Source organism: Rutidosis leptorrhynchoides, chromosome 9 (genome assembly GCF_046630445.1).
Source record: "Rutidosis leptorrhynchoides isolate AG116_Rl617_1_P2 chromosome 9, CSIRO_AGI_Rlap_v1, whole genome shotgun sequence".
Taxonomy (NCBI): domain Eukaryota; kingdom Viridiplantae; phylum Streptophyta; class Magnoliopsida; order Asterales; family Asteraceae; genus Rutidosis; species Rutidosis leptorrhynchoides.
Window position 1 is genome coordinate 337361407 of NC_092341.1, and position 24089 is coordinate 337385495.

Here is a 24089-nt window from a genome sequence, read left to right on the forward strand (position 1 = left end):
ATTCTGATAAAGATGAAACAGCCGAGTTTATGGCCGGGAAAAAGGTTACTAAAGCATCGACTCCATTTGGAATGAAGTCGGGTTGGCTGTAGTTTGGTCCTTGTCGAGTTGGGTCGTTAGTATTTTTTATGGTTTTGCTAGTTCCACTTTGGTTTGTAGGTTCTAGCTGCAAGGTGCGCTTGCGGTCGTTTGTTCCTATTTTGTAATTTTATTATTTTTTTAAATAATATTCACCGGGTGAAACCCTTTACCCAAAAAAAATATCTGGTTAAGAAACCAAACTGGGCCCACAGGTTTTGGAATCTTGGGTTGGACCATACGAGTCAAAATTGCACCTGTGGGTTGTTAGCCTTTCTTCACCATGGGTTCATTCCTCACATTATTCACAGGGATATTAAGGCGAGTAACATCTTACTTGGCGAAGATTTCGAAACAACAGTTGCTGACTTTGGGCTGGCCGGTTAATAAGTGCATGTGAGACCCACGTCAGCACAGATTTAGTTGGGACATTTGGTTACATTCCACCTGAGTATGGTCAAAGCTGGCGGTAAACAACCCGGGATGATGCTTATAGCTTTAATGTGATCCTTCTTGAGTTGGCAACCGGAAAAGAACCGACGGGTCAGGAGTTTAAAGACGTTGAAGGTGGGAATTTGGTCAGGTGGGTGTTTCAAAAGATCAAGAAATGTCGTATTATCGATGTGCTTGATCCAACGGTTGTGAATGCACATTCAAAACATGCGAGGTTGAAGAGTGAAGACCATTCAGACTGCTGCTATTTGCCTATTGGAAAATCCAGTGAGTCGTCCTACTACTCTTCAAGTTATGTTCTTGAAAACTATCAAAGATGATTTCTTTTGATGTTTCTTACAAGTATGTAAAAATGGTAAAGTTGTATGCTTTTTTAAGTTTAACAAGAAGACGAATGTTTTACTATTATCTTGAATTTGAATGTTTTACTGAAGAAGTGTGTTTGGAAAGTTGCATACTTACCAATTTCCATTACACCATATCATAATCATTAATCCTTTAAATGTAGAAGAATAACAGAAGAAGTAAACAACTAACCAAAAGTATCAGAATTGTGTCACTAACACATAAAACTACAACCAATTCTAGCCAAAACTTGACATGATTTAATCTACAACAAAATGTAGACACAAAAACCATCAAGAAACATACATAATCCCCTGCCTATAAAGAGAAAGGTTAACTGAAACAACTAAACCTGAAACTAAAACAACCCACCACCCCATAAACAAACCCATTTCTTTAACCAAAGCAGAACAAGGGAACACATTACACATAAATAGAAAATGATCAAGAACATTGTCATTAATCCGCGATAATCCAAGAAATAGAAGTACCAATGCAGGTGGCGTAAAGAATTGTATCCCAGCAAGGCAAATATAATGATTATGCAAGAACACTTTCGCTCTACTGTAATCCAAATCGGGTATCTTGCTAGCATGTAATCTTTGGTACCAAGATAACACTGCTTCATTTAGAAACATTTGTAAATTCGCCCGCAAAGATACTAAATTAAAAACTCCAGTTGCTAGCAAACAACATGATCTAAAGCTCTCAAAATCAGATCTTGACATACCCACATAGCCAATTAAACGATTAGCGTGTTTAACGTTCTTGATATTGATGTTTTTGTTAATAAGTAAATCAGCAAAAGGACTAATCCAGAGTAATGAAGTGAATATAGTCAATAAGTAGCTAATGTAAAGCAGTGTTCTCCCAAACCACCCGCAATAAATCATCGAAAGATTGCAACGAATCTGATCAGTTCCGAGCCAATAAGTACGTGCAAATTTAGTAGCAGGAACATATAAGATCCCGGCCAAAAAACCCATAAAGATCGCAGTACAAAGTTTTGCATATCCATCTAAAGATTCAAACTTTAATCCGAAATCGAATAGCCAACTAGGGATAACTTCAAGAATGATTAAAAGGCCAACTAAAGTGCCTAAAAATCCAATTATAAGACCCAATTGTTTCTCAGAAGTCTTGGAAGCAGATCTTTCAAATGAAACCCTAGAAATTATAAAAAGTAGCCTAGCAATCCCTATAAACCCTAACAAAATTGGGATCAATGTACCGTTTGAGAGAACCCCAGATGAATCGGTGGACACAGGTAAGAAATTGTGAACCAATAATGAAGAACAGGAAACAATAGTGAAATTAAATACCCCAGAAAATTGTGCAAAATAAAGTCTTGATTGAAGGTGATTGTGATTGAGCTTGAGTCTAAAGATTTGAGCTTTTTGTTCATCAAATTCAAATTTTGATGATGATTTCTTTCTGGGTTTTAATTCAGATGATGAGTCACCCGGTCTTCGGATTGCAGCTTTGATACCAGATGAATTTGGGTTTTGGGGAGTGACGTCATCCGGGTGAATGTAAGTATGAAGGCCATGAAGAAAAAAAGATAGGATCTTGATGAAGGTGAAGATGAGTGTGAGGAAAAGAGATATTGATATTTGAAATATGAGGTTATTGTTTGTTGATCTCCAAATTAATGGCATTTTGTTTGTGTGTGAGTAGAGATGTATGAAGAACAGAATCAGTAGATTTGTGAAAGTATACAAGTATAGATCTGAAATTCACACTCACAAGATTAAAAAAAAATCATTACGGAATTTGACCTTTTTTGATAAAAACTGGGCTTTTTTGATGTTTCTCAGATACCTTTTTTTATTTTTATTTTTTTTTAATATCTCTTTAGCCTCAAATGGGTTGTAAAATAGTAGCCCACATAATTTACTCTTTGCTAAATTATTGGCCCATATTAATATGTTCACATAATCAGATGTATTGTCAAAACGGTTCAATGTATTGATAACTTATCAATGATAAGCTCAGCCGCTCAGGGTCTTTTTTTTCTTTTTTTTTAAAGCAACATCGACATCGAATGCTCTCATTTGTCACTCACACACGCGTTAGGAGGAAACCTAATTTGTGACGATATTTGCAGTATCATTGAAGGTTGAGAAAACCCCTCAGAGACCTTTCCAAATCGCATTAATGTTGGTATTACCATTAAAAGTTGAAAACTCCCTGCTTGGAGTGAGAATCAAATCTCGGTTGATAGTACCCCAAGTTGGATCTCACCTCATACCACTAAAGTCAAGCTTTGGTGGTGCTCAGGGTCTCTTAAACATTACGAATCTTTAAATCATTCATATATTTGTTAAGCTAGCATGAACATATGCCGCAACTTATTATGTGTTAAAATCTCTTATTCTCTTAAAATGACCAGACAGTAATAATCTTCTTGTTGTTGGAATAAAACTAAAACAAACTAACAAATAAAAACTAAACTTTAAATATCAATGTGGACTTTAACCACTTGCAAAAATCTTAATACAAACTGTATGCTAAGGCCACTCTCTATCGTAACTAAACTATTCATCCTCTTAATATACTACAACAGCGCCACATCAGCACCCAAATCCTATAACTAACCCATAAAATTCTATAACTAAACACTGTCTATCATGACTAAAACATCTTCCTTTTAACTGCCACGTCATTAATTTATTTCTTTTTATATTTATTTTAAGTAACACCAAAATATTAATAATTATATATATATATATATATATATATATATATATATATATATATATATATATATATATATATATATATATATATATATAATATCAACTACAATCTCTTTAAAAAATATACATATATATATGCATTAAAGGGTGTTGTACCACATGGTTTAAAATTTGTACAATAGGCTAAGGGGTTTTTTGATGAAAAGGTGATTGAGTGGGTCCATATCTGTGTAAGAATGGTTGGTTAAATGCATGGTGAAGATTTTTTTTTTTTCGGCGAAAGATGAAAATTTTATTAAATCACAACCCGATAATTTCATCAAAACAATGAAAAGAATCGGAGACAATGAAGATGGGTAATGATGATGGATAATGAAGTGGTGCTTATGGTATTATAGGGATAATGAATGTCACATCAGCAATAGGAGCCGGTAACTAACTTATGATGAATCCATAGGGAACGGTCTAACTAGGCAAATTTACGGAGTACATATTTAATATTTTTAATTCATATATCTTTATTCATCCAACCATATGCGCCATCCTCTCTATATATTAAAGCAAAGTGCATATTAATTAATACTTTCAAAAAAAACCCTTTAATATTTAATCCCCACCCTTAAAAAAATAGATCTAACGCATAGGATTTCTCTTAACTAATACTTTACTATCTTAACTAAGGATTTTGTTAACTTAACTATTTTAACCTTGCTTTATTCAATCACTTTAGAGTCTATCTCCACGATCAAATACAGATTAATAAAAACATACACCGTATTATTCAACCGTCAATATAACCTCCATCAAAAATAATCTCCATTAGTTTCTTCATCAGTTTCTGCAGAATTACAATCTCACATGCGAAACATTCAAGAGTGTTTATTTGTTTTCCGTCTTCAAGAGTGTTTCTTTTTTTTCTTTTCTTTCAGTTTTTCTCTTTTACTGACCCTAATTTTTTAGGGTTCATATGATTATATCTGATATGCAAATTCGAAACCAGTGAAGATCGACCGAAACTTGGTATCATAGATCTACCAATTGAAGATCAAATCGTTAAAAAAATGAAGGCCTCATGCTGATTATATATATTCCAGAAACAACTTCTTATCATCAGGTTCCTCATTAACCTTGAATTATTTTCTCAAACCTTTATAAGAGGCGTTTGGTACTCCTGTATATTACAATTGAAATTAGGATAATTAATTATTAACTAATTAATAATTAATACCTTCTTTTGTGTGTTAATTGATGCATCATGTTGATTAACTTGTATATGATGGCAGGTTGTCTATTGAATCTACGTTGTCTTTTGAAAAAAAATATCGATGTTGAAGAAGGAATTGAGGTATGTATTCTGATCTTGAATCTTTTTTCAACTATTTTGTTATAGTTATGATGTTGCAAAATATTACAATTACCATATGTGCCATTCTGTAATGCATTAGTAAATGAAGTTTTACATAAAGCATTTCAAAAGGTTGTGTATGATGGTAGGTTGTCAATTGTATTTTTAAGGGATATTATGTAAGTCACAGCTAATTCTTAAATGGGTTTGGTATTTCGTTTACAATAGTACAAGGCCGGACGAAAACTCAACTTTTGACCGACGTTGACCAACTTTTTCCGAATTTGACCTGACTTTTAGTGATGACTGACTAATTTAGTTTGAAGGTTTTATAATTCATTAGAAATGGAGCATCCATCTCTAATAAACTGAGTTTTTTTTTTTTTTTTGATTTACAATATATAAACGAAATACCAAACCCATTTAAGAATTAACGGTGACTTACATAATATCCCTTAAAAATACAATTGACAACCTACCATCATACACAACCTTTTGAAATGCTTTATGTAAAACCTCATTTACTAATGCATTACAGAATGGCACATATGGTAATTGTAATATTTTGCAACATCATAACTATAACAAAATAGTTGAAAAAAGATTCAAGATCAGAATACATACCTCAATTCCTTCTTCAACATCGATATTTTTTTTCAAAAGACAACGAAGATTCAATAGACAGCCTGCCATCATATACAACTTAATCAACATGATGCATCAATTAAACACAAAAGAAGGTATTAATTATTAATTAGTTAATAATTAATTATCCTATTTCCAATTAATTATTAATTGAAAATATATATTTTCAATTAATTAGTTAATAATTAATTATCATATTTTCAATTAATTATTAATTAGTTAATAATTAATTATCCTATTTTCAATTAATTTTTGAAAATATATTTTTAATTAATTATTAATTAATTATTAATTAGTTAATAATATATATTTTTGTGAGCGTGCTAATTCCGATGTGTGAACCTTGACTAATGATTTCAGGTACCAATGTTAACTGGCTCAAAATTTTAAAGTAATGGAGATGGATTTGACTGGTTATCGTTATTTATTTCCTTTATGCTATATTTCACTTGATCATGAAGCTCGCTCAATATAGAGGTGACAACATGTGCGGGCTCGATACAATGTTATAATGAGTAATATATTGTAGAGATTGAAATGTGTTTCGTTGGACAACATCAGTGGGTTGGATAACATATTAAAACGAGTAATGTTTGATCATCTCCTTTTTCAAATTTAATTTTACCTATTAAATTTGTATGGTTCAGCGCAGTAGTTTATTGGTAATAATGATACCTGTTTGTTAACACTTATGTTTTAATAACAAATACAGTCTGAATCAATCAATAAATATTTGTGACTCAGAGCATTACATAGAGGTGGTTAGTTTACTCATAGTACTTGAACTTAGGTTCTAATGAAGATGATGTATATACATAATTTGATTGTTATGATGTGCAGGAGAAACTATGGATACAAGTTGTTGTGCCTAAAACTGGGACAATTAAGGTACAAAATTATAGGTACATTTGAACTACTCTATATATGTATTTTACGTTTGAGCTATATGAACTATGAAACTATAAAAGAAATTTCTCTAATAATATTTCAGTTGGAATAAGCAAATATATTCCACGTAACAAGAACTTATTGCGATGATGGACATCTTGTGCCTTTCTTTTAGACTTCTGTTGTGAGTTGCAAGGTTTTTCTGGAACCTACAAGTATGGGATGTAATGTTTTTTCTATTCTTTTGTGTGTTTGTGTTTTTTAGATTTTACTATTATTGCTGTCAAGAATCGTATGAACTAAAACAACTAACCAGCTACTTTCATTTCATTTGCATCACATAGTACTTTTTTATGGTACACATTGTTTGAATTTATTAATATATAGGTGTCAATATGGGTTTTTTTATTTGGTAAATGTTGAAAAATGTATTGAAGGATTGGATAACCTTAGTTTTAAATTGACTTACATATATCATTTGTTCTTTTTTTTTTCTTTTCTGTATTCGACTTTAAATGACAAATTGCAATAAAGACAATTGTACTTGGTCCACAAATTTTGATAAGGGTAGCAGGTGTATCATACTTGGTTTGGGTCATTCAAAGCTTTTACTAGGAACTGTTAAGGAAAGCATCTTGTAGTCTTAGTGGATCATTTTGTTATGATTATGAAAGTAATTTAAATATTATTTTCAATTTCAATGATGAAGAGAAAGAGACTGGTTATTGACTCTTTATGTGTGTAGACGTTTTTGTATCAACTGTATAGCATATCAGAGTTTGATTCGTTTTTGTTTTTAAACACAAAAAAACTTATTATATCTTACATTGATCTCTTTTTCAGGTATTACCAAGTGAAGATCCTTGTTATTGGCTGTGAAGGTTTACTTGAATGTCACTGATGATACCGAATCATCTTGATCATGTAAGACTTGTCCAGAACATATTAGTTGTTTGCAGCCATTCGAACTTTCATGAATAATGGAGTTATTCAGAACCTTTTATTGGTCAAAACTATGTACGTACTTTGACCAATCCTCTCTTCATATTAAAGCAAAGTCAATATTAGCTTGGATTTCAAAATTATGGATGTTGTGTGTTGTAACATGTTTGCTTACACTATATCCCTTCGACTCTTTTAGTTATATACTTATAGTACACCATCCTTAATATTTATCTGGAACACATAATTTGGTAGATGAGGGAGGCTACTCTTTTTGCTTTATCCTCTGTGTCACAACAATTGCTTGAAGTTGAGGTTATGACTATCCTTAATACTGTTACCATTACTTTACATTACTATATAAATTAATTGCAAATGGTATTAGTATGATAATTTGAGTTTTTTCATTTTGCAAATCACAATGTCCTTCTCTACATTTGTTTTTAGGTTTCCGCATTTTCTGGAGTCAATGTGAGGAATCTCTTGGAGCAAATTTTTGCTGAATACATGGCAACAGGTAGCGTTAATAATATTCCTAAAATCTTCTTAAACATTAAGTATTAACCGATTGTTATATGTTGTGCATGTGTACGTGATTTTCCCTTTCTTTATGCTCATATGTTTTCGTCAATTGCTAAGTTCTCATCTGTGGTAATAATCAATAATAATAATAATAATAATAATGCTTTATATTTCACAAAGAAACTATTCGCATCTTTGCTTCTTTTGTATACAGATCAACCAAGGTGTTATTGATCATTTCCTCTATGCTGCTATCCAGGCAATCGGGATGGATGTGTAAGCTCCTATCGTTCTTTTTATATTTACATTTATCATTTCATTCATATGTTAGTTCATACCCATATATTAAATATGAAGTATAGACCTCCACCTATCAAAGTTGGTGCGTGTCGTACACTTTCTCAACTTTACCTGACACAAATAGAGGAATACCGCAGTCGCATATATTGGTCCTGTTCTCATCACTTACAAAACTTCTTGAGCAGGTACTATAAAACTATATTTACTATCTATTAACTAACCGTGTATTTAGTCTTTATCTTAATCTGCAATACTTTGCATGCTTCTGATGAGACAATGCATCTGGTCCTTGAAACACTGCAAGCAGCTGTGATATCAGGTTAGTCGTTATATTTAGGGTTTTAAAAAAAAAAAAAAAAAACACCGCCAACCTTACCCTCTAAATGTGGAGAGACTATGCGCTTGACTTCCACCGGTAATCTTTTGAAACAATATTTTTTCCTTTTCTTTAACATTTTGATTTTGATTCATCATTTGGAAAAAAATGATGAATGATGGTTCTTTCGTTATAAAATTGTATCTGATAGGGTCAAATGGGTAGTTTTTAAGGAGACTCCTGCCTTTTTAATTTAATGTAACAATGTTTTAATGGGTGGCCATTGGGTGATAAACTGACGGCTCAAATTGAAATTCTTATGTGGAGACCCGAAACACTTTTGATTCAAATAAGTATTAATATTCTCATGGATAATACCATGATGGGATGTGACATTTATTTCATTATACGAGTTAAGTTTTATTATGCGTCTCAAAATACACTTTGTGTAATAATACATGCCAGGATATATTAATCCGGTTTAAACACTTTTGTTTTAGAAGAGAGTGATTAGCGTGATTTTGTTGTATATATAAGTATTAACCTTACGAAAATTGCTTTTGTTTTGACTCTTAGTTTTGACCTTGATGATTAATCATTGAGTTTATTGATTTGAATAATTCTGAATTGTGTGTCATTACTTCTGAATTGATACACAACAATTTATGAGGATCTAAGTAAACATCAGAGGTAGCACAAAACTAGCATTGTAGTTAAACACCTATAATACCATCAAATTACCTAAAATACAAGGTGTTTCATTCATGACCGTTCTTAGCTTTTATACTAAGATACATAAGATCAACCAAGCAGTTTATTTATATTTTGGAATGTTTAAATAACAATGTTGCATTCATTGGAGGAATGGAGTTCAACCTCACTTCTGCGGGTCACTTTATTTTGGGTCACTTTCTTTTATTAGTACTACTATTACATATGCTATGATCTTATTGAGTTATTATTTACTATCAGCTTAGCTTCTTTTGATTTCATGTATCCTGGAATTGCAGTTACCCCCGCCCACATGCCTCGAGATATCTCGAACACTTGCAATTCTGTGAACTATTTCTTGCGAGATATCACAAACACTTGATATTCGGTGAAGTATATCTTCACATTACACAAGGGACAATTTTATTCCATTCCAAGTAATGTGATGTCTTATCTTTTGAGTTTATTATATTAATTTCTTGTATTATCATGAGATGAAATGTACTACTTCTAAATGATTAATTTATACGTACGTTTAGTCATATTATTTGGTTAAAATAATATTTGATATTTAATATGGAGTACTAACAAAATGTTGCTTTATCACAAATTTGCAGAGTACGAAAAATTCTTATATAATACCGCGAATTCGCGGGTATTAAACTAGTATGCATATATAGCACATTAAATTATATTATTATTATAATTATATTATATACAACATACTAATTTGCGTAGTGGGTCCTACGCATTTTCCCAACTCCTCACCCCCACGTATAGATGGGCAAAAAAATCGGATCCAGATCCGATCCGGTGACCCGATCCGGAACCGGATCCAAGCAAAACCGGACACAGCAAAAACCGGATCCGGATCCGAGATCCGATCCGGTTTCACCCGGATCCAGTTTTTCAAGAAAACCGGATTTTTTCCGGATATAAACCGGATTTTATCCGATCCGGTTTGGATCCGGATCCGGATCCGATCCGGTTTTTCAAAAAACTAGCCGTTTTTTTTTTTTTTTTTTTTTTTTGCTGTTTCAGCCTTTTTTTGCAGTTTTTTGAGTTTTTTTTTTTTACCATTTTAACCCCACAAAGTCCATTATAAATACATGGTAATGCCTTGGTTGAAAATGCACCAACAAACATTCTCATATTTATTTCTAAATCACTAAATATTCTCTAATCTCTAGTCTAATTATCCCATAATGGATAATTCACAAGCTTCCGTTTCCGGTTCCGCTTCCGTTGGAACATCTTCACAAGGCTACACTACGGCCGATATTGATTACAAAAAAGAAACAAAGCGAAAAGGGGACGTTTGGTCCAAATTCGAGTTGTGTGTAATGAAGGATGGTGCGGAAAAAGCTCGTTGTACACAATGTATGAAGTTCATGGGTGTTTCGGGTAATACAACGTTAAGAAAACATCTTGACAAAAGTTGTAGTGCAAGGCAAGACCCGAGACAACAAACAATGCGGGCCGATGGTTCGATTTTTGAATACGATGCCGAAGCTCTTCGGCAAGATTTGTCATTCAACAAGCGCTTCCTTTCAACCACTTCGACAATCCAAGGCTTACGGAGCTAATTCGGAATCGACTACAACCGCGATATAGCAATGTAAGTCGTTCTACCTTAAGACGTGACGCCTTTAAATTATGGAAAAAAGCTAAAACTGAAATAATTGAAGGTTTTCGAACATATAAACATAGGGTTTCTATAACTTGTGATGTTTGGAGCGCACCACATGGAACGGCAAATTCTTATTTAGCCGTTACCGCTCATTGGTTTAATCCCGATTCGTGGCTTTTAATGAAACGTGTTATCGATTTTAAAATATTTGGTTATCCACATAACGGTAATAATATAAAAAAAGCGTTACAAGACACTTTAGAAGAATATAATTTAATCGATAAAGTTTTTACAATTTAATCGATAACCCAACTACCTTTTGAACCAAGTACACGCTTTTAATGATGTTTTTGAGAATATGTTTGGTATTTATGCAACAAAATATGGTCGACAATCAAACCCAATTGTTGACCAACCCGGATCATCTTCTCGAAGGAGCCGATACCTCAAAATAAGTCTTTTTAACTTGGTACGTGAAGACGCTTCCAAACGCGCACGAACATCGGCACCCACAAGCGAGTTGGGAAATTATAAGATGGCAAACTTTGCACTAAACATGAGTGAAGAACAATTTAACAACCTTGAAATTTTAAAATGGTGGGAAACAAAACAAGACACATATCCAATATTAAGCATTATGGCTCGTGACTTATTTACCGTTCAAGCTTCAACCGTAGCTTCCGAATCGGCCTTTTCTTTGAGTGGTCGAATTATATCGGAAAGAAGGTCAAGACTTACCCCCCAAGCTGTGAAAGTATGTGTATGTTTGAAAGATTATTTGGATGGGGTAGATAGGATACAAGATAAAACTTCATTAGAAGGTCCGTTATATAACGACATTGAAGAATGTATAGAGTTTGAAGAAAATTTAGCGGGATTATCACCTACAACAACCGAAGAGAATTCCGACAATGAACTAAACGAAGTGGATGAAGGTGACTATGAACCGTTTGATATGGACCAAACCGAAATGAATGTATCGGGTTACCAACAAGCTTACCTTTCTCTAGTTGATGACCCCGCTTTTGAAGACTACGATCGAAGGCACCATCCTCAACGCGCTCAACAAGATAACACATTTGGGTCATTTGACGACTAAAGTATAACGGGTGATGGCCATGCCGAAGCTCGATATACTTTAGTCTTAATACATTATTGGGTGATGGCCATGCCGAAGCTCGAAATGTATTAATTATAATTGTATTGTTCGAATAAAAGTGTTTTTATTTTTATTATTGTATCGTTCGAATAAAAGTGTTATTTATATAATTGTATTGTTCGAATATTGTTATTTATATTATCTATTGTGTTAAGCAGTTGAGCATTATAACTTTTCTTTATACCGATTATATTATTGTTGTCAAACGTTAAAAAAATAGAACCGGTAAAAATATAATTCGCAAAATCGAATCCTAGTCCAAGAAAAATCCGAAAAAATCCGATCGAGATCCGAAAAAGAACCGGTTCCGGAAAAAAATCCGAAAAAAATCCGACGCCGAGAACCGGAACCGGATCCGGAACCGGTTCCGAAAAATCCGGACAAAAAAATCCGGTTTTTTTTTTGTCCGAATACAGTTTGTGCATCTATACCCCCGTCACCTTTTAAACTGTTATACTGTACCACGTTTTATTTTTTAATTTTTTCCCCCTCTTTCATACAGCTACACCTGCAACCTTCCTGAAGTTTCTTCAGCAGAATCCATGAACCAAAAATACAAAATCATCATCATCATCATCATCATCATCATCATCATCGGTTCAACCCAGGTGCTCGCCGATTTCTGGTGCCGTCGTCTGTTTGATTTCAGTTTCGAGCCAACCATCGTCGTCGTCGACTAACCCGGAGATTTTTGCCTTCTTTGGTTTCAGATTCCGGCGCCGATAGATCTGGGTTGTTGCAGGTTTGTGTTTGAGTTTAGAATTGATTGCGGCTGTTAAGCAGGTTCGTTAACACCTTTTTTTCTTTCTCATTTATTTTTGTTTAATTTGTTGTAAGCAAAATTGGAAAAGGAATAGAATAAAAGCTTGGAAATTTTATATATGAGTTTCTCAATGATTTTCACATTAGTCATCGATTTTTACAGAGTATGGGTTTATGTATTCTGTTTTTCATATCTATGAAATTAATATATTGATGTTGCTATATTTATATTGATTCTATGCAATATGAACTTGATTATATGTAATGTGTTGATTTATGGTGTTGCTTCAGGTTGATAGAACAATAGTTTGCTTTGAATTGGGTTATGTACAGTTGTATGTATGTCTATCGATTGTTATAATCCACTTTCTCTTTGTTTTTTCATCCACGCTTAACTTCTATATCACTAACAGGTACAACAATTTATGTAGACTAAGATAATAGCTATAAATTTAGTTGGTGCTTTGAGTGATTGGTGTTTTTATATACTGTAGCTTGCTAAAGGAATCAGACCATTTACAATGCCAATAATTAAGGTTGCAAGTACTACTTTAGAAAAAGTTCGGACCCAAAATTATCTACTAAACGAAACAGCATGTGTCATCAAGATTTGGTCAGAGTCTTGCCCATGGTGTGTATTCAGCTGTATGTATATAGCATAATAACGAAAAAACTGTTGGTTAGATCTTCGCTTTTTGTCTGTTACGAAATTTTCCAAAATTTAGTCCATGTTTCATAAATTATTGCTCTAGGTTTATCATGTCTTGAAGCTTCCTTTTTTAAGGTTAGTTTTGCGGTTGATATTAAAATCCCGCAGCAAAGCGCGGTTTCTTCTTCATCTTTTGCTAGGGTTTTGTTGTTGCGATGGGTTTTTTCCGTTGGATTTCTGTTATGGTTTCCTCTTCCTGAGGTAACGCTCCATTGTTGTTGACGGTGAGTGTTGCGAACAGATAGAAAAGACGATTTAATGTTATAATCGTTATTATAATTGGGTTTTTTATTTTGTTTTTTGTTTTTTCTTTCTAGGGTTTGTCTTAATCATCTGGAGGTCTGAGTTGGTTTTTTTTTTTTTTTTTTTTTTTTTTTTGAACGGCAAGATTGCATCAGTCCGGACCGAAGCCTAGTCATCATTTGCACACACACACGTTCGGGCAGGAAACCCGAACCACGATCACAGGGATCCGAACCCTTAAACCATCCCGAGGGGCAGGCGGGCCGGACCTTAGTCCCGGATCGGGTCGGTAAAACCTTCCCTTTGGGCTGACCTCAATGGAGCCTATTTCAGTCCATGTTTAATTTGGTCATTCAGAAGCCAGGTTCGAACCCTGGACCTCTTACCCGGCGAGGGTGTTAAACACCACCGCGATACCACTCAGGCAAATGCCTCGGTGGTGAGTTGGGTTTGTTTTTGAGAAGAAGAAACGCTATATTGGTCTGAAGATGTGTTATGAGGTATGTGTTCTTCAAATTTACCCATTTTTTAATAATTATTAAATGTTAAACATTAGATTTATCTAATCAATGTGCTCTTTCTTCTGTACATGGACTCATAATCCAATGGCCTAACATACTTCATATAAACATTTGGTCAGCTTTGACTTTTTTTGTTCAAATAAAAAAGTAAAAAAATCTATATATATTTGTTTTGTTGAGATCTTCAAGTTAGAAAAGGAAAAACTTATGAGGTGATGATTCTAAGCTCATTTCTTCGCATTGGTTATTCTATTTTCACTAGATTACGGTTTCACTATGTCTTCATATCTTATTCTATTATTACATGTGTTCACAAACAGACTCCACTAAGTGACTTCTTAATTGCAAGAGCATGTTGTTGCTGCTAATGTTCATGATCTATAGTATAGGGTAATTGAAACGGTAGCATATTCTGTATATGTTTGAATTGACAAATTAAGTCAATGTTAAAAGGTATAATCATGTGTTCTGATCTTGAAGCAGCTGTTATTGTTACCGATGGATTAACAGTACTGGAGGTGCTTATAGTCAATCGTGGATATGTGAACTGACTACTTTGTTTGGTGTAACTTAAATGCATCCAATAAATCAATAGGTGTTGTTTTCTAGAGGTGGATAATGGGCGGGTCAATGGGTTAATAGGTCAAATGGATTATATATGGGTCAAAACTCAATATGGAAAATAAATGGATTAAAATTGGGTCAAAACTCAATATGCAAAATTTTAGTGTCAATACGGGTTGGGGAAGGTTGATCTGAACACTTATCCAACAGTTGTTTAAATTTTATACGAGTTGTGTGTCAAATATGAATAAAAAAATCTATATTATTTCAAAAAGATGGGTCAGTTGGGAAGAATATAGGCAATGGGTCCAAACAAATTAGGTTAAAAATGGGCAAGTTTCATACAGACCCTTATTTAAAGTAATTGATTATCTTATAAAATATGATTACGATTTATTTACTATATACTATCATACTAAAATAGTTTAGGTAGTTTTTTGCTTGAAAGATTTTTGACGTATTTCCTTTTAGAATTTCAATGTCTACTCATTTGACCTGTTACAAAAAAGATTTAAACCATATCGACCCATTCATATTTAAATGATTCAAAATGGAGAACAAACATACGTTTTTTATTCACACTTCATACTTTCTACTTTTATTGTTTGATTATCATGTGATATCATTTCGAGATAAAATTGTGAATGTAGAACATACGGTCAGCTCTTTATGTGTGATATGTGCTGAATTGCATTTATTTTGTCTACTATGTGCTTTTTCTTTCGTAACTTTTGGTTTGTGTGCATGGTTTTTATATTGTTGCAACTGATTTTTTGGGCAATTTACCATCCTTCAGCTCTTTAATTGGTGGAACCCTGGTGATATATCGATTGGCACTACAGGTACATAATATCTTATTTATTCGTGCCCATTTTAAGTAGAGGTGTCAATTTTGACCCAATAGTCTATGAACTGTTTGATCTACCTTATTATTCTTTCTTAAGGGGTCATATGGGTTATATTAAAGAATTTAACCAATGTTGGAACAACTTAAATGGATTGAATGATTCAAATGGGCTGAAAGTAGATCAAAGGGAATTTTTAATGTTAATGGGTCAATACCTGTTCTGATTCAAAAAAAGTGTATTTTGGCAAGTACGCCTTAACCCTGTTTGCCTATGGCAACCCCACCCCGAAAGGGACGTGTGCCTTTAAAATATCTCCCCTCGATACCCATAATGTGAAGGAATGGCGCCTGTTTCTGATTCAAGCCAAACACATGGTGGGCCCACGGATCTTAAGCATCGGGTCAATACCTCTTGAATCATTCTATTTAGAAAAAAACTATGATTAGTCATGTTGGCATATTTGTTGATTTGAGCAAATTCGAGATGTATTTAATTCCTAAATGGTGAATTTGCAACCGTTTATGCAACAACTTTGATGTGGTTTACTATTATTTCTACTTCATTCCAACCATACTTTATGCGTACCAACTATTAGTTAAAATGTATCAGTACCAACTATCCCTTATGCGAGCATCATATCGAAACCACTGAACATACATTGGTAAATTGTCAAAAAGTGTCTCCAATTTGGTCACAAATTCTCGACTGGTGGAATCAAAACAGCGCATTTATATCTAACATCAACGAAGCCACCATCACCGATCAAGGCTTCACATATAACTCAACCGGTTCGTCCCTTTGGCAAGCTACTAAATGGATCACGTGTTACATTATATGGAAACACAGAAACCTGAAGATCTTTTCCGGAAAAATATGGAATCCCGCAGCAATAATTTCTGAAATACAAACCCAAAGTTTTAGTTGGATTTCAAACCGTTCAAAAAAAAAAATACCAATCGAGTGGCACCAATGGCTTCTCAACCCGTCATTCTATGTATCATCTCCCTCATCTCGCACGGGTGTCGGTTAAAATGTAGATAGTTTTAATCAGGTAGTGTTCGTTATTCTAGTTAGCCTATGTGGGGTAGATTAAATGGGTTGGTTGTGTGTCAACTTTGTCGCCGCTTGATCGGCACGGTTGCGCCCTCCTCCCCCGCTTGAATACTCAAGTTCGTTCCCTCATAGTGTTAGCTAGTATACGTCACTCCAGATTCTCCAATTTAGTTTTATCTCATTCCACTTTTCCGACTGTTTCGATTGTCTATAGCAAAGTATAGTAGCATATAGGGACTTGTAATACTATAATTCGAGTAATATTAATAATATTCTTTTTGCTTTTCAAAAAAAATAAAAAGTCAAAAGTTTATATGTAATAGATTTGTAACCTCATACTAAACTGTTGATGCAGATGCATAAATAGACATAAAATAGTAGGAATTGTGCATTTTGACACCACTTGAGCAGAATGTTATCAACTTCAGATTTCTGCAAGGTTTGTCACATTCACTCCTTGGTGGCAAATAAACGTCTTCTTATATAGTTTTATATTATAAAGATAATATAAATATAACATGTAGGTAGCGTTGTGGCAACTGGAGCAACAAAGACTTGCAGCATCACATTCGCTAAAAAGAAGGAGACTATGTCCAAAAACGAGACGAGGTTCTAAATTACGTCATTATGCTAATTACTTTTTAGTTATTTTTCTCATTCTACTTCTAATTATCATGATACTTTAACTAACTACATGACTGTCATCATTTGCTATGATGTGCAGGTTACTTTTAAAACGTGGTACTCGCAGAGCATAAGAACGACAATACGACATTGTTAGCTAGAGGCAAGAAGTATACGACCAACTTTATAAAAAGGATCATGTAATATTGACCGTATAATACTACCCAAAACAATATACAATTTACAAAAACTGAGGTTGGCCACCGCAACGCGCGGTTGGCCTCATGCTTGTATATACTAATTGTTGTACTTTTCCTACAATTTTATTAGTTATTGTAAGTTCATGTATGATCAATGCTAATTCATATTTAAATTCTTTTTTAACATTCATTACCAATACCAATTCATGTATCACACATGGATACCACATAAGGGTTTTTTTTAACTTATCTTTAAAGTGTTTAATTTTTTAAATTTATTTTTTAATATTTATAGCTTATTATTTTTTTAATTTTATGATTATATATGTTTTGGATTTTTTAATTATAACCTTATTAGATCTTGTTAACGTACATAAATATGTTGTTCATATCGATTATTATTTACTTTTGTGTAACAATTATTTATTTGTGAAATTTTTTAATCAATTATATTATATATTAATGGATTATATATCTTTTGGATTTTCTAATTATATCCCTATTAAATATTGTTAATGTATATAAATAGATTGTTCATATTGATTATTATTTTCTTTGTTTAACAATTATTATTTGTGCAAGCATTTTAATCAATTATATTATATTTTAATGGAAAACATATACTCCGTAATTGATAACCATCCCGCATGCAAACAACGTGGCCCAGCGAAGCGGGCTTTTCATTTACTAGTTACAAAACTAATAATAGAAATTATATCATACTAACTAATCTTTTCTTTCTCACCAAGTTTTGACCATATGAGTTTTCAAGAAACTTCATAATAATTAAACTAAATGTTTAATAAATACTTTCTTAAAACGTAAAACTCGATTAACCCAACAATCACTCCCTTAATCAGTTTTATTCATACTACTCGTCTATTCATCACAACAAATTCGGTTCATCCTTTTCAATCAAATTTTGTCTTTATCTTTTCACTTTGTACACTCTCTTACAAAGTGCCCAAACGATTCACAATCATAGCATCTTAACTCCTTGTCAACTTGACCCGTGCCTCTTCCACATCCTCTTTCTCCTCTACCAAATCCTCTTCCACGACCCCTTCCTCGTCCACCTTGCTTACTATCATGCTCCCCTCCTGCAAACAACAATTTTTCTTGTTTTTCACCTTCTTCATCATGGCTTTTAAGTCTTTCTTCATACGCTTTGAGTCTTCCCACGACTTCTTCAAAAGACATTTTTTCAAGATCCGAGTATTGCTCGATAGAAGCAAATTGGTAGATACTTTTTTGGGGCTGATTTTAGAAGCTTTCTCACAATCACTTCTTCTTCAAGATTTGAACCGAGACTTTTAAATTTGACAACTATACCACTTATCTTGCCCGAAAAGTCGTTCATAGTCTCATTCTCTTTCATATTTAACATCTCCAATTCACTCCTAAAAGTTTGTAGACGAGCCTTTTGGACACGATCGACTCCTAAATAACGTGTCTTAATTGCTTCCCAAACATCCTTTGCGTCGTTATGTTTAGCCACTTGCAATAAAATATCTTCCGGTAGAGTTTGGAAGATAGTGCCCTTCGTCGTGTGGTTCTTTCTTGCTTCCACCACTCCTCCGGTTTTACAAGATCCACCGCCTCCCATAAACCGCATGCCTTTCATACCGTTTCAACCATAATCGACCATGACGTATAGTTCGATTCGGTTAGTTTTTGGCATTGGAGTGGTACTTGCTTCTTGCTATTTTTTCAACTTGCTAACTTGCAAATTTACGGAGTACATATTAAATTTTTTTTTTTTTGAAAGGCAAACGCACACACCAATACATGAATTTAAACACGAATATATACATGCTCACCACGGGACTCGAACCCCCAACCTATAGGTTGAAGAGGTCACCTCGATACCGCTAGGCCAATGGCCCTTTGATGTACATATTTAATTTTTAATTCATATATCTTTATTCATCCAACCATATGCTTATATAGCACATTACAAAACTAATATATATCATACTAATTAACTCAATGATCTTTTCTTTACTGAAATGTCTCGTTCATTTCGATTTATAAACGTTCCATATTAATTGATTTCGTTGCGAGGTTTTGACCTCTATATGAGACGTTTTTTCAAAGTCTGCATTCGATTTTAAAACAAACCATAACCTTTATTTTATCGATAAAGGTTTAAAAATATTACGACGATTATCAAATAATGATAATCTAAAATATAGCGTTTTCACACGATTATTACTTAATGGTTTACAATAATATTACACATCAATTTAAGTCTTCGAATGCAGTTTTTAAACAATATTATACAAGCATGCTGACTCTAACTCTTGTCCATAAATTAGCATGCAACATCGGAAGCTCTTAATAATCACCTGAGAATAAACATGTTTTAAACGTCAACAAAAATGTTGGTGAGTTATAGGTTTAACCTATATATTTATCAAATCGTAATAATAGACCACAAGATTTCATATTTTCATTTCTCATAAACAACATGCAATCTGCATAAAAATCATTCATATGATGAACACCTGGTAACCGACCTTAACATGATGCATATAGAATATCCCCATCATTCCGGGACTCTCATCGGGCATGATAAATCGAAGTACTAAAGCATCTGTAACTCGGATGAGGCTTGTTGGGCCAAATAGATCTATCTTTAGGATTCGCGTCAATTGGTGGCAATTATAATAAACACCAATTCTTAGGCTACCAAGCTAAAAAGGGGCATATTCGGTTCGATAATTCAACATAGAATGTAATTTTGATCATTTGTGTCTATTTTGTAAAACATTTATAAAACTGCATGTATTCTCATCCCAAAAATAATAGAATTTAAAAGTGAGACTATAACTCACTTTCAAAGATTTTTTCTTTGTTGAAAATAAGACTTGGCCACTGGTCGATTCAAGAACCTATAACAAATATATGTACATATATATCAAAGTATGATTTAAATATGTTCACAACATTTTTTATTACGTTTTTATGATTTAAGTTTATTAAGTTAGCAGTCCTCGTTAGTAACGTACAACTAGTTGTCCACAGTTAGATGTGCTGAAATAAATCAATATATATTATCTCAAATCAATCCATGACCCAGTGTATACAAGTCTCAGGCTAGATCACAACTCAAAGTATATATAATATTTTGGAATCAACCTCAACCTTGTATAGCTAACTCAAACATTACTGCATATAGAGTGTCTATGGTTGTTCCGAAATATATATATATAGATGGGTCGATATGATATGTCAAAACATTGCATACGTGTCTATGGTATCCCAAGATTACATAATATGTATAATACAATATAAATTAGTTAGGATATGTTTATTCTAGATTTGTTACAAAATTTTCGTAGCTAAAACTAGCAAATTTATCCAATTTTGTTTTACCCGTCATTTCTTCGTTTCAAATCTGTATTGAGTGATTCAAGTTGCTATGGTTTCATAATGAACTGAAATTTATGAAACTAAACAGAAAAATTATAAGTTTATAGTCGGAAATATAGGTTACAAATCATTTTTTAAAGAGGTAGTCATTTCCGTCGAAAGAACGACATCTTGATGACCATTTTGAAAAACATACTTCCACTTTGTGTTTAACCATGATTTTTGGATATAGTATCATGTTCATATGTAATATAATTTTTCCAGAAAACAAACTTCCAATTCAAAGATTAAGATAGTTTTTTTTTTCTAACCCAAAACAGCCCCCGGTTTCACTACGACGGCGTATGTCCGGTTTTACGGTGTTCTTCGTGTTTCCAGGTTTTAAATCATTAAGTTAGCATATCATATAGATATAGAACATGTGTTTAGTTGATTTTAAAAGTCAAGTTAGAAGGATTAACTTTGTTTGCGAACAAGTTTAGAATTAACTAAACTATGTTCTAATGATTACAAGTTTAAATCTTCGAATAAGATAGCTTTATATGTATGAATCGAATAATGTTATGAACATTATTACTACCTCAAGTTTTGTGGATAAACCTACTGGAAAATATAAAAATAGATCTAGCTTCAAAGGATCCTTGGATGGCTTGAAAGTTCTTGAAGTAGAATCATGACACGAAAACAAGTTCAAGTAAGATTTCCATTTGAAATAAGATTGTTATAGTTATAGAAATTGAATCAAAGTTTGAGTATGAGTATTACCTTGAATTAGAAAGATATCTTACTGTAAATAAGAAAGATTTCTTGAGATTGGATGATCACTTGAAATGGATTTGCAAGATTGGAAGTAAGCTAGCAAGTTTGAAAGATTTCTTGAAGTGTTCTTGAATGGTTATTTTTATGATGATTAAAGCTTGTAATTGAAGCTAAAAGATGGTGAAAAAGCTTGGAGATGATCAAGTGTGATGTTAGGAGTGTTTTTAGAGAGAATTTGGAGTGTAAGTATGAGAAAATGGAATGGAAAAATGGGGTGAAATCATAAAAACGGGATTACTTGTTATAAAGAAAAAAAAATCCTTAAGTTTGTTTTTAGCTCATTAGTCATACAAGTTGTTAAATAATGGTTCCACATGTTTTTGACTCTAAGATGGCTGCTAAGAATGAATGATTAAATGTGTATATACCAATAGTAAATACATCTAGAAGCTGTGTATTGTACGAGTACGAATACGGGTACATACGAGTAGAATTGTTGATGAAAATGAATGAGAATGTAATTGTGAGCATTTTTGCTAAGTAGAAGTACTTTGGTATGTGTCTTGAAGTCTTTCAAAAGTGTACTAATACATATTAATACACTACATGTATATACATTTTAACTGAGTTGTTAAGTCACCGTTAGTCGTTACATGTTAGTGTTGTTTTGAAACCTTTAAGTTAACAATCTTGTTAAATGTAATTAATGCATTGTTATAATACTTAAATAAGATGTTAAATTGTTATGTTATCATAATAACATGGTGTATAAATATATCTTAACATCATATATATATATATATATATATATATATATATATATATATATATATGTTAAAATACTATTATAATGATAATCGTTACATATATGTCTCGTTTCGAAATCCTTAAGTTAGTAGTCTTGTTTTTACATATGTAGTTAATTGTTAACACACTTAATGATTTACTTAGTTATCATTTTATCATGTTAAATATAGTGTAACAATATCTTAATATGATACATATGTATTTAGTAAGACGTTGTTATAACGATAATCGTTATATATATCATTTTCGAGTTTCTTAAATCAATAATCTCATTTGTTTGTATATAACTCATTGTTAACATATTTATGGAGATACTTACTTATCATAATCTCATGTTAACCATATATATATCCATTTATATAACATCATGTAGTTTTTACAAGTTTTTAACGTTCGTGAATCGCCGGTCAACTTGGGTGGTCAATTGTCTATATGAAACTTATTTCAAATAATCAAGTCTTAACAAGTTTGATTGCTTATCATGTTGGAAACATTTAATCATGTAAATATCAATCTCATTTAATATATATAAACATGGAAAAGTTCGGGTCACTACAGTACCTACCCGTTAAATAAATTTCGTCCCGAAATTTTAAGCTGTTGAAGGTGTTGACGAATCTTCTGGAAATAGATGCGGGTATTTCTTCTTCATTTGATCTTCACGTTCCCAGTTGAACTCGGGTCCTCTACGAGCATTCCATCGCACCTTAACAATTTGTATTTTATTTTGCTTAAGTCTTTTAAACTCACGATCCATTATTTCGACGGGTTCTTCGATGAATTGAAGTTTTTCATTGATTTGAATTTCGTCTAACGAAATAGTGAGATCTTCTTTAGCAAAACATTTCTTTAAATTCGAGACGTGGAAAGTGTTATGTACAGCCGCGAGTTGTTGTGGTAACTCAAGTCGGTAAGCTACCTATCCGACACGATCAATAATCTTGAATGGTCCAATGTACCTTGGATTTAGTTTCCCCCGTTTACCAAATCGAACAACGCCTTTCCAAGGTGAAACCTTAAGCATGACCATCTCTCCAACTTCAAATTCTATGTCTTTTCTTTTAATGTTCGCGTAACTCTTTTGTCAACTTTGGGCGCTTTTCAACCGTTGTTGAATTTGAATGATCTTCTCGGTAGTTTCTTGAATTATCTCCGGACCCGTAATCTGTCTATCCCCCACTTCACTCCAACAATTTGGAGACCTGCACTTTCTACCATAGAGTGCTTCAAACGTTGCCATCTCAATACTCGAATGGTAACTGTTGTTGTAGGAAAACTCTGCTAATGGTAGATGTCGATCCCAACTGTTTCCAAAATCAATAACACATGCTCGTAGCATGTCTTCAAGCGTTTGTATCGTCCTTTCGCTCTGCCCATCAATTTGTGGATGATAGGCAGTACTCATGTCTAGACGAGTCCCTAATGCTTGTTGTAACGTCTGCCAGAATCTTGAAACAAATCTACCATCCCTATTAGAGATAATAGAGACTGGTATTCCATGTCTGGAGACAACTTCCTTCAAGTATAGTCGTGCTAACTTCTCCATTTTATCATCTTCTCTCATTGGCAGAAAGTGTGCTGACTTGGTGAG

At 33.1% G+C, this 24089-nt stretch overlaps 1 protein-coding gene and 1 long non-coding RNA gene across 4 annotated transcripts; one reads left to right on the plus strand and one right to left on the minus strand.

Moving 5' to 3' along the window:
- Positions 1-1055: 1055 nt before the first annotated feature.
- Positions 1056-2562, minus strand: LOC139867382 (uncharacterized). Its single transcript, XM_071855753.1, has one exon. The coding sequence runs from the start codon at positions 2532-2534 to the stop codon at positions 1170-1172; it is 1365 nt and encodes a 454-aa protein (XP_071711854.1). The 5' UTR covers positions 2535-2562; the 3' UTR covers positions 1056-1169.
- Positions 2563-12608: 10046 nt separating this feature from the next.
- Positions 12609-17670, plus strand: LOC139867015 (uncharacterized). 3 transcript variants are annotated; one of them, XR_011765726.1, is made up of 5 exons: positions 12609-12816; positions 15629-15674; positions 17089-17172; positions 17258-17342; positions 17458-17670. It is a non-coding gene; the product is annotated as an uncharacterized lncRNA (long non-coding RNA). The 3 variants fall into 3 exon arrangements; XR_011765725.1 differs by lacking the exon at positions 12609-12816 and adding an exon at positions 13865-14247; XR_011765724.1 differs by lacking the exon at positions 12609-12816 and having other exon boundaries at positions 14393-15674.
- Positions 17671-24089: the final 6419 nt, after the last annotated feature.